The sequence below is a fragment of the Enoplosus armatus genome, chromosome 5, assembly GCF_043641665.1.
Source record: "Enoplosus armatus isolate fEnoArm2 chromosome 5, fEnoArm2.hap1, whole genome shotgun sequence".
Taxonomy (NCBI): Eukaryota; Metazoa; Chordata; class Actinopteri; order Centrarchiformes; family Enoplosidae; genus Enoplosus; species Enoplosus armatus.
In genome coordinates this window covers 10,011,998-10,024,617 of record NC_092184.1, presented here as the reverse complement: position 1 = coordinate 10,024,617, position 12,620 = coordinate 10,011,998, and the positions used below count along the sequence as shown (strand labels likewise).

Here is a 12,620-nt window from a genome sequence, read left to right as displayed (position 1 = left end):
TTATTGTTGGTGAGCCTGTGGTCTGCCGTTGTTAAGCACATTACATGACACAAAGGATTTCAGTGCATGAAAAAACTTTTCATCCCTGAGGCCATAAATGAGAGGACTCAGACATCTTGGAGCAAGATAAAAAGTAATGTAATTAAAGTACCTGACATTAATAAATAACATGAAACTTATTTGAATGACACTACTTTCTATGAATGGGCACCACAGCTGGATGAGACAGAGCAGCAGCTGGAAAGCGTGAAGAATCACTGTCCTGAGGCCTTTACTCGTTGACGTTTTATTCTCTCCTGATGCAGCTTTGGCCACTTTCATTATTTTAACATAGGAGAACACAATAGTAATACACATGATCAAGAAGTAAAACTGGCTGATAGCCGACCTAAGATGACTCTGCCAACTGTGCAAGATGAAGATCTGCACAGAGCAGACCCTGTATTGTTTGTAGAAGTTAAGGGATGCTGATGCAAAGACAACTAAGAGAACAACAATGCAGGGTACAGAGCTGAGGCCGTGAATGATGAGGATACAGCGCAGAGCGCTGCGTGTGGTGCACAGCTCTGGATGCCTCAGGGGCATGCAGATGGCCATGTAGCGCTCCAGTGTCATTGCTGTCAAAGTAACTGGTGTGACAAAATTGTATACAGACGACAAAATGAAGATACTGAGACACAACCACATTTGCATGGTCAAATGAAAATAGTCTAAGATGAGCAAGAGATTGCTTATTATCAAGTTAAGACAATCAGACAGTAATGTATTAGCAAATAAGATGTAGCGCATGGTTGTGAAGAAGAAATCCTTCATAAAAAAGGTTGTGATCAGAAAAACGTTGATACAAAGGAAAAGTGCTACAAAAACTTGAACTAAAATGATCCGGTAATTAATGCTTCGCATTAAGGATCCACCACCAACCAATGAGTTGTTGTTAGCCATATATTTCTCTGATGTAACCAAAAACACAAGTGAAGGACCTCACAGCTGCAACGGGTAGAATTTGCATTGACCAAAACAAAAACAATACACACCAGTAGTGTACCACATTCTGTATATGCACAATAAATTTGACAGAAACACATCAACAGGTCAAAGGGGCGTAAGACTTTTTAAGTTAACCAAACCATCCCTGCAGTAACACGATATTATGGCACACAGTTCTATAGATGAAGGTCTTTCTTCTCCTCTTCAGAGAGAGGACTGTGGAGAAAGAATTTATCAGGGCAACTTTAACACAAGGGGAACACCAAATGAATGTTTACTCCCCACAATGTCGTCATCACCAGTTACTGCTAACTATAGTTACACACATAATTTTTCCTACAGAATTGCAATTAGACATCAACATATACAGTATAATATGTAGAATAATCGTATGCCTCTGTAGTATATAACTGATAAATAAATGATAACATTTGGCTAGTAAAAAAGTACAGATTGGAAAGCTCTTGGGAAATTAGAAGCCTTATTGGTGAATATAGTCTTTGTATGTAGTAGTAGTATTGAACTAGGGCTGCAACTAACGTGTGGTGCACACATTCATGTCCCCCTAGGATGAATTATGATATCTTTGGTGATCCCCTGACTTTTCATCTAGCGCCACCAGCAGGTCAAAATCTCAATGGATCCAATACTTTGCCCGAACATCTTTGTACTTTACTTGTACTATTGAAACCAACAATCCGACATTTCACACCCACGTCACATCATGCAAACTAGTTCTTTTCTAGAATAACCCAACCCTTAGTCTGTAATTATGGCCATCACTCTCCTGAGCCCAGCAGGTATCAGTGGTCACATTTTTGGTCATTTCTATTTTATACTATTTGCACCCTCAAATCAGTTACTCTTGCACACCAACAAACAATTCATACCCACAAATTATTTCATTTGACTGCAGCTACTGTATGCGTTACTGTAGAGGTGCTCAGCACGCTCTTTCTCTATACTTTGCTGTTGAGTACGAGCACACATGCATATAATACAGTGGGAAATAGAAGGTGGACAATCTAATGATCCACATGGGATGAATACGGTTTCGTTTAGATTTTGATAACATCCTTTATATGTGTTTTATGGTTGATTGTTTCTTAATTCATTCTCACAAATCATTTAGATGAGGAAACAAATTGAGTTCAAATAGTGTTTAACAGGACAAGTGGTGAACAAGCTCCCAGTTTGGCCATATCATCTAAACCACTAATCCAGATGTGAAAGTAAAAGTCAGTGCTCCTGAAGCGCTGGTTTGATGAAACTGCACTGGACTACAGAGTGCTGAAGGAATGAGTCCTAAAACCCAGAAATGAGTTAGCAGTTTTACACTTCTGGCTCCCTCGTCTCGAAGTCGATGGGTTTTTGGTCAGATGCCTGAAATAAGGTCTGTGGTTAACACAAGCTTAAGAGATTTCAACGTTTTGTTCTACGACATAAAATACGTCAGTAGTTGACGCAGACATTAACGTCTTTATGCCAGAAACCTGAAGTCAACTACTCACTAGTCCACCTTTACAGCCTCGTTGTGTTTATACTCTATATCTATCTGTCTATATATCTATGGGCCAGTTTTACAAACAGGGCTTAGATTAAGCCAGGACTAGGCCTTGGTTCAGCCTCATCAGGTTAAGCATGAGCACATGCTGTTGGTCTAATGTTGCTCAAAAAAACCCAGAATGGAACAGAAAACACCATTACTGGTGTGAATCTGGAGACATAACAATGGCAGAGGCAAAAAGAAATCTATATACCAAATACTAAAACAAATTGTGTCAAACCATCCAGTTATCGAAAGTAAAAACCGTACTACTGCCACTGAGCAAAAGAAAAAGAGTGGAGGGGCTGCAATTTGCAGGGAATTCAATGCAAATGAAAATGTAACCACAAGGACAGTACAACAATTCAGGTGAGATATCTTCATTATTGTCATTTTATATTTCTTATATTCATATTTTTGTGACATTGCTTATGTTGAGTGCTATCTGCCTTTACAGACTCTCTGGAACAATCTTAAACTGGCTTTAAAAAGAGAGAATGCAGACATCTCTCAGAAGAGAGCGATTTACGACTGGTGGTGGACCACCAAAAAAAACCAAGACTGATGAATTGAGTGACTTACTGTCTGGAGTAATAGAGCACCAGCAACCTGTGGATGGTATACCAGACGTTCAGATGAAGACCTGAGCACAAGTGGTAAATACACAAAGGAAACTACATTGGTTACTTCCTTTGGTAAATCTGTATTCTTCTTTTAGTCCATGGACCACATGAGTTTATTTGTGCTTCTAACAGTGTTCTTTTTCCAGAGGAAAGGAATCTGAGCAGGTTGGAAGAGTCAGCGCACAGTGAGTGTGCACCCTCCACATCTGTTATACCATCCATGAGTGAAGATGCTGCCACCACCGTACAACAGAGAACAAAAAAGATGACCATGCATGAAAAGTTAGCCAGAGAATTTCATGAGCATAAAATGAAATATCTGAAGGAAGAACATGAAATGAAAATGAGAATTCTACAGGTTGAATTGGACATGAAGTTGGAGGAGAGAGCTACGATCCAAAAAAGATGAAGTCATGAGACAATTGCCAGCCAAGATGAACAATATGATTTGTAAAAAAAAAAAATGTTTTGTCAGGATATTCATGAGTGCGAGTATTTGAATCACCACAAACTACATTTTAAAACAGCTTTGATTTAGTCACTCATTTAATTTTGCTGCACACTATTTTATACATATTTTGTAGAGAACAAACATTATCAAAGCAAAAATAAGCCATAATGAATACATTCCATATTTAAATGCATCTGATCTAGCTGAAGTGCTGCAATGTGAAAGCAACTCTGTGTGAAAGTCCTTGTTGGTCAACACCTGCCTCAGCCATCTGCTTGATCCGGATCTGCCTTTGGAGGATCCGGACAGCAATGCTGCTTCAGGTAGTTGTGCAGCACAGCTGTAGCAATGATCACCTTACAGTATCTTCTTGGGTTGAAACGAAGTGCATTGCATAAACATTGGAATCGATTTTTCCACACTCCAAACATATGCTCAACTATCCCTCGAGTGCGGATATGAGCTTTGTTGTATCTTTGCTGTTTCTCTCTTCCACCTGCACGCATGAAGTCACATCCTTTGGATTTACCCAGAAAATTCCTCCTTAACATTGAAATTAGGCCACAGGCTGTTATAGGGATCCGAGAAAGTCAGGGAGGGTCTCATTTTTTAAGTGACGTTACACTCAGTTCACACATTGGCATTAAAAATAAATTAATTCATGTAAATTGTTGCATATTGTCACATATGGTACCTCTTAAATGTTTTGTTCGTTTTCTAAAATTATAATTTTGTTTTCAAAACTGTTGTCTTTTGTGAAATGTGGTTCAAAACAACCTGAGGGTCACTGTACAAAGCTTTCTTTAGACCTTTTCAATATTTTCACACAGTTAAAGCCTGCAGAATTTGAAAATGATATATGCACTTGACCCGTTTGACACCAATTTGTTAAACCGGCACAGTTTTTACACAGTGAAATCCAAAGGGGGCATTGTATTTTAATGCAAGAAAAAACTTCTCATCCCTGAGACCATAAATGAGAGGACTGAGACATCTTGGAGCAAGATTAAATGTTATGTAATTAAAGTACCTGACATTAATGTATAACATCAAATTGATCTGAAGGACAGCATTTTCTATGAATGGGCACCACAGCTGGATGAGACAGAGGAGCAGCTGGAAAGCGTGAAGAATCACTGTTCGGAGCCCTTTCCATGTTGACTTTTTATTCTCTCCTGAAGCAGCTTTGGCCACTTTTACTATTTCAATGTAGGAGAAAATGATGGTGACAGACATGATTAAGAAGTAGCTCTGATATACAGCGAATTTAACATGATCCTGCCATCTGAAAGAGACAAACATACCCATGGAGCATATCTTGTATTGGGTAAAAAAGCTATTCGGGGTCAATGCAAAGAAGATGGAGAGAACAACAATGCAGGGTACAGAGCTGAGGCCATGAATGATGAGGATACAGCGCAGAGCGCTGCGTGTGGTGCACAGCTCTGGATGCCTCAGGGGCATGCAGATGGCCACGTAGCGCTCCAGTGTCATTGCTGTCAAAGTAAGTGGTGTGACAAAAGTGTACACAACCAAAACAATATAGATAATGACACATAAGCCAGTTTGCATATTGAAACGCAAAAAGGTGAAGATGAGCAGGATATCAGACATGAATAATATCAAGCTGTCAGACAATAGTGTAACAGCAAATAACATGTAGCGCATGGTTGTGTAGAAGAAGTCCTTTGAAAAAAAGGTCACAATGAGCAACAAGTTGATGCAGAGGAAAATTACCACCAGAAGCTGCACTATGATGACCTCGTCGCTGATCGGACGCTGGAGGGACCCACCACCAACCATTGAGTTGTTATCTGCCATACTGTATATTTATATATATAATGTTTTAAGCACCACCAAAAGTCAAATGATACACATTCCAATATAAAAATAAGATGATGGTCTTATTACATTAACTTCTTTTAAGTCATAAGATGTTGGTGAAAGTTCAGCCAATTATCAAACCCTCTCTGCAGTAATGTGGCATTGTGGCACACAGATAGATGTGCTCTGTGCAGTCTTCTGAGAGAGGACTGTGTATGAAGACTTTACAAGAGTGACTGGAACCTCCCAGAATAACAGCAAATGAAACTTTGGTCACCACTGTGTCGTCACTGCCGCTTAACTGCTAGTATCACTCATTGGCTATCCAAAGATATTAGATACATTGATTGCTGAACAGTAACTGAGTGAACTCAATAGTTCTTCCAAATTTGTTTTCAAACAGAATTATTATATAAAAGCTTCTTCTTTTTTTTTTAAAGTTATCTATCCATGGTGTGAAGGTCTGGTTAGTGGATGAATGTGCAGCGCCTCATGCTGGAGACCAGTTTGTGTCTTATCACAGACTTAAAAAAACAAACTATAACCACAATTCCTTCCCAAACCCTTACCAAGACTTTTGTTTTATCTTGCCAAATTAACCAAGCCCAAAAGGCCTCCTTCCTCAGCTGATCTACTGTTTACCATGTTCACAATCATAGTTTAGCATGTTACCAAGCTAACATTTGCTAATTAGCAATAAACACAAAGTACAGCTGAGCCTGATGGGAATGTCATTAGATTTTCAGGTATTTTTGTCATAAATCAAAGTGTTGAACAAATGAATATTTTGGCTAGATGAAAAGTCAGAGGATCACCAAAGTGATTACATTTCATCCTGTGGGTTGAATAGCACTTCCTAGTCTTTAACCTTCATGAGAGGGGGTACACTATATGAGAAAACAACTCAGAGCAATGGATTCAAGGCACCACAGGCTGCACTGTTAATGATACGGGCACACATTCAAAATATGCAGCATGAAAACATTTAGTTTCAAGACAGATCTCATTGTAACAAGTACATTATTCTTCTAAAATGTTAGGACAATCACATAACTTTGAGTACAGCAAATGCCATTGTAAAAAACACTATTGATGTTTTGGTTTGTTGCTGATATGAAATCACAAACTGAAAACAATGAAGGGATGAAAAGAGGGTGATTTTGTAGGCATTTTTTTGTTGCTGTTGCAAAAGGATCCACTGAATCACTGTAAATCTGTAAAATAACTATTTAAATAAAGCTATGTTATTTTAGTAGCATAACATCAAGACTTTTATTCATCAATCAAAATAAATCCAATGATTGTTTCTTATACAAATCACAGAGAGCATAGTATTTCAGTTCTTGAAAAAACATTTCATCCCTGAGGCCGTAAATTAATGGACTCAGAAATCTTGGAGCAAGAATAAAAGTAATGTAGTTAAAGTACCTGACATTAATAAATAATATTACATTAATTTGAAGTACTGCAGCTTCTATCAATGGGCACCACAGCTGGATGAGACAGAGCAGCAGCTGGAAAGCATGAAGAATCACTGTCCTGAGGCCTTTACTCGTTGACGTTTTATTCTCTCCTGATGCAGCTTTGGCTACTTTCATTATTTTAACATAGGAGAACACAATAGTAATACACATGATCAAGAAGTAAAACTGGCTGATAGCCGATCTAAGATGACTCTGCCAACTGTGCAAGATGAAGATCTGCACAGAGCATACTCTGCCCTGGGTGTAGAAGCGGTGGGTCGCAGATGCAAAGAAGATGGAGAGAACAACAATGCAGGGTACAGAGCTGAGGCCGTGAATGATGAGGACACAGCGCAGAGCGCTGCGTGTGGTGCACAGCTCTATGTGCCGCAGGGGCATGCAGATGGCCACGTAGCGCTCCAGCGTCATTGCTGTCAAAGTAACTGGTGTGACAAACGTGTATAGAGACAAAACAATATATATAACAAGACACAACCACATCTGTATGGTGAAATGAAAATAGCTCAAAATGAGCAGGATATCAGTCATGAGTAAAAACAGACAATCAGACAGTAATGTATTAGCAAATAACATGTAGCGCATGGTTGTGTAGAAGAAATCCTTCATAAAAAAGGTTGTGATCAACAAAAAGTTGATGCAAAGGAAAACTGGTACCAAAACCTGAACTAAAACCACCCGATCACTGATCTTATATGTTGAGGATTCACCACCAATCAGTGAGTTATTGGATGCCATATATTTCTCTGTGATAACCAAATGTACAAGGGTATTAGACACTGCCACAATTCATTCAGCTCTAAAGAGAGATCCAAACTTAAACTGTCTGTCAATATAATCTAAAATATTTGTATAAACCAGATGCCCAGATCTTCTGTCACAAAGTTCAAATGATTTCAATTTTAAACTATTTCTATTAACCTCACAGCTTTTAGTTGATTAACACAAACAAAATACATATCAGTACAATATCACATGTGCCTACAATATATGACAGAAACACATCAACAGGTGCAGAAACCCTGACTAAACTATCCCTGCAGTAATGTGGCATCATGGCACACAGCTCCAAAGATGAATGTCTTCTGCTGAACTCTGAACTCCATGCAGCCTTCTGAGAGAGGACTAGGACAACTTTATAGGGGCAACAATGACAGAAAGGAAGATCAAGTCAAGCTTCACTCACCACAATGTCGTCATCACCAATTATTGCTAACAATAATTTGTGTGTTGGAGAGATGTTTTGCAAAATGCAAACTACTCATAATACACACCTTCTGTACACATCGGGTTTGCAGGTTAAAGTACAAGGGCACACATCATGTGCTGGATAGATTTTTAGTGACCTCAGTAGTAGTTTTCCTACAGAATTGCAATTAGACATCAACATATACAGTATAATATGTAGAATAATCTTTTGCCTCTGTAGTATCTAACTGATGAATAATAACATTTGGCTTGTAAAAAAGTACTGAAGTATCAGATACAGATTGGAAAGCTCTTGGGAAATTAGAAGCCTTATTGGTGACTATAGTCTTTGTATGTGGTAGCAGTCGTAGTAGTAGTTGTAGTAGTAGCAGTAGTAGTCGTATTGAACTAGGGCTGCAACTAACAGTTATTTTCATTATCGATTAATCTGCTGATTACTGTCACGATTAATGGATTAATCGTTTAGTCTATAAAATGTGAAAAATGCTCATCGCAATTTCCCAGAGCCCAAAGTGACGCCTTCATATTGCTTCTTTTGTCCAACCAACAGCCCAAAACCCAAAGACTCTTCATTTACTGTCATAAACGACAAAGAAAAGCAGCAAATTCTCACATTTAAGAGCCTCACACCTGCGTGGCTGAAACGATTTATCCATTATCACAATAATTGGCAACTAATTTTCTTTCGATCGAATAGTCGACTAATTGAGTAATCGTTGCAGCTCTATATTGAACAGGAAAAACCACACACCAAACATTTAGAAATGCTTTTGCATTTGAACTATGGTGGATCATAGACTGGATGTACAATTCTTAAGTGTCATCATGATACACTGTCGGGCATAACATTTGCCTGCAGACATGACTATTGTAAATATTAGGATGCAGTGAGTTGTGACTAATGAGTTTTTCATGTGACTAATTATTACTTAGCATGAAAATAATGTTTGTGTATTCCCTTCGAGCCAGCCTTGGCGTATAATTTAAACAGGTGTGTTTGTGACTAAAAGGTTGTCTCAAATCTAAAGGTGTGAAGGAATGGCTAACACTCACCTCTCCCCCTCCCTATTGCTGAATTCCTGCAACCATCCCAACCTGGGTCTCATTTTTAGCCATGCATGTGGCATGACTTTAGGGAGGGTAATCTTTCAGTCTGTTAGTTGGTCCACTATTTGGTCCAGACTGATATATCTCAATAACTATTCAATGGAATGTCTTGACATTTTGTGTAGTCATTGGAGGTTCCCAGAAGATGGATCCTAATGACTTTTGGTGACCCCCTGTTTTTTCCTCTAGCGCCACCATGAGGTTGAGAATTTGAGTTAAATGTCGCAACAACTTTTGGATGAATAGCCGTGAAATTCATGTCCCCCTAGGATGAATTATGATATCTTTGGTGATCCCCTGACTTTTCATCCAGCGCCACCAGCTGGTCAAAATCTCAATGTGTCGTTGAGTACAAGCACACATGCGTATAATACAGCGGGAAATAGAAGGTGGACAATCTAATGATCCACTTGTGATCCACCAATACGGTTTTGTTTTGATTTTGGGAGAGATGTGGATATACTTTGTGGGTTTGCTGTTAAACTCAATATATTATCTCTAACATCCTTTATATGTGTTTTATGGTTGATTGTTTCTTAATTAGTTCTCACAAATCATTGAGATGAGGAAACAAATTGAGTTCAAACAGTGTTTAACAGGACAAGTGGTGAACAAGCTCCCAGTTTGGCCATATTATCTAAACCACTAATCCAGATGTGAAAGTAAAAGTCAGTGCTCCTGAAGCGCTGGTTTGATGAAACTGCACTGGACTATAGAGTGCTGAAGGAATGAGTCCTAAAACCCGGAAATGAGTTAGCAGTTTTACACTTCTGGCTCCCTCGTCTCGAAGTCGATGGGTTTTTGGTCAGATGCCTGAAATAAGGTCTGTGGTTAACACAAGCTTAAGAGATTTTAATGTTTTGTTGTATGACATAAAATACGTCGGTAGATACCCCACTCGTGAATTTTGAAGCTTTCACATATCTTAAAAAAGGTGGTTGCTAACAAGTGGCTAAATGAGACTACAGTGGTTGTCACGGACATTAACGTCTTCATGCCGAACACCTGAAGTCATCTACAGACTAGTCTGCCTTTACAGCCACGTTGTGTTTATACTCAATATCTATCTGTCTATGTATCTATATCTGTCTATATTCTCTTAAAAGTTAAGCTTAGTGGTGGTGACGTTGAAGTAATGCGACCGTGGTGTAGTTTGTTTATAGCCTAACATTAGCTTTTTACTTCTGGCGATTCCATTTACGCCTCAAAAATCATAAAAGCGGTGTTCATTTGTGAAGATTATCTTGCTGAACAAAACGGATAAGTATCATGAACTTTTGTTTGCCACAGAGCAATAATCCAAAATCCCATGGAAAAATCCCCTTGGTTTTTTGTCAAGGGAACCAGGGCGATGCTAAAAGTACGTCATCCCTGAAACACTCTATTTGTGTATGCGAAGGTTTGTTTTGCAATCAAAGTTTGGATTGTTGTCGTAGTCTGGTCTGTTACCAACAGCAGCTAACACAGGTATCATGAGGGAATATGATGGTGATGTTGGCACTAATGAGCCGATCATTACTATTCTCTTATGGCAAATAAACTCCTGTGAAACTCATTAAAGGTGACGGTTACTTGGCTCATTAATTATTTAAACTATTCTCTCTTGATTTTTGCTCTGAGTGAAGATGGATGGCATAACATGAAAAGGAAAGATTTTAGTAGTTGGAAAATCAGATTTGTCTTGCAGTTTCTGTAAGAATTCAATGTTGTTATCAAAACTATGATCAACATGCTTGTATTAGATTCTATATTTACACTGTAAGATTGAATTGTATTTAAATGGAAATTTTAATGGAAATTTTGCATCCAACACCAAAACAACACATTATATTAACAAGACTAAGAGTCTGCAGCAAATGCTAACAGCTCTGTGAAACCGTGCTTTGAGCTAATGCTCACATCAGCATGCCAAAATGCTCACAATAATAATGCTAGCATATTGATGTTTAGCACTGGATGTTAACCGTCTCACACACGCACAGGTCAAGTATTCAATATCAACAAAGTCACATGTGACCTGGGATGATGTGGTTTGTAGGACGTAGTGCATGGGGAGCAGTGACATTGACTCTGTAAAAACGGTCTGCCACCGCGTTCTGTGGCCCTGGCAGCTACATGGCCCTGAGTCTGGAAAAGCGAGGGAAAGCCCATTTGAGGAGTTTCCACGGCACCCAGGTCAATCTGGTAGAGTCGAGGAGGATGCCCTCCACTCGCTGTGAAGCATTTGGCAGAAGTCTAGGGTTAACCCAGTGAACAATACCCTTTGGCTGGGTATGAGACAACTTTTGGCATACTAAGGCCCGACCGTGTTGCATGACATAGAAGGACCGCAGTGTCCTGCTCTTCCCATTCCACAGAGCAGCCAGTTGTCTGGTTGTATGGGAGGATTTGCATACTGTAGGTTTGCATCAGGGTCTGCACCTTGTGAAGACCTGTGGGGCTAGGGAAAGACCAGATGGGAGCAACTTGAGCTGATAGGCCTTGCCTTCGAGTATGAAGCGCAAGTGAGTCAGTGGGACATTTTCTGTCCCACTTTTGTATTCCTAGATGCCATTGTCCAACAGACAGTGGTCCACTACGAGTTAAAGCCCTGCATTCAAAAACTTAATGAAGTAAAAGTATGTAAGTATTATCAGCAGAATGAACTTAAAGTATCAAAAGTAAAAGTGCTCATTCTGCAGAAAAATCATATATGATGTTTCTGGATTAAAATTTGCTACTGAAATTGAGTCATATGGTCAAAAGATGATATTAAATACAAAAATAAAACAAATATTATTTTATCGACACAAAGACTAATTAACAATCTTGTTGATGACGTGGGATTCCTTGTAATACATTTCTCATTTCAATTCTCAAATATTCAACATTACATAAACACACCTACAGAAGAAAATGTCTGACAGGTCACTTTATTTTAACCCAAATAATTATACAAACAATCAATAAATACTTTTCTTCACACTATGATGCAGTTGTCAGCACATATACAGATGTATTTACATACCTATTAAGTAGTGTTGTATTTAAGTATTAAATACTTAGAGAGAGCATTGTGATGAGCTTTTTGGCTTTGCATTGCACTATGATGAAGGTTGGGCCATGTTCAACTATGTTGCTGGATGCCCCTTCACATCAAGACCGCCACTGTCTGCGTGAATGAGGACGCAGTGTTGTTGTTGATGTAAACGCAGGATAAATGTACCCATTTGTTAGGCAGTGATAAGGAATCTTTCGTACAAGAAATTGGCCACTGTGTGAACACACTAACAAACTAATCTGAGGGCATATTTCCTGATTACTTGTTCATGGAATGAAATAATTTAAATCAATAATGCATAAATAATAATCCATATGCAATAAACTGTGATTTCTGTGACAGAATCATAGTT

At 38.8% G+C, this 12,620-nt stretch overlaps 3 protein-coding genes across 3 annotated transcripts; all 3 read right to left on the bottom strand.

The window, feature by feature from the left end:
• Positions 1–942, bottom strand: LOC139285421 (odorant receptor 131-2-like). The gene has a single exon (XM_070905985.1). The coding sequence runs from the start codon at positions 940–942 to the stop codon at positions 1–3; it is 942 nt and encodes a 313-aa protein (XP_070762086.1).
• Positions 943–4,495: 3,553 nt separating this feature from the next.
• LOC139285420 (odorant receptor 131-2-like) lies at positions 4,496–5,428 on the bottom strand. The gene has a single exon (XM_070905984.1). It carries the CDS (start codon positions 5,426–5,428, stop codon positions 4,496–4,498), a length of 933 nt encoding a protein of 310 aa, XP_070762085.1.
• A 1,286-nt stretch (positions 5,429–6,714) lies between these two features.
• LOC139285606 (odorant receptor 131-2-like) lies at positions 6,715–7,650 on the bottom strand. The gene has a single exon (XM_070906198.1). It carries the CDS (start codon positions 7,648–7,650, stop codon positions 6,715–6,717), a length of 936 nt encoding a protein of 311 aa, XP_070762299.1.
• Positions 7,651–12,620: the final 4,970 nt, after the last annotated feature.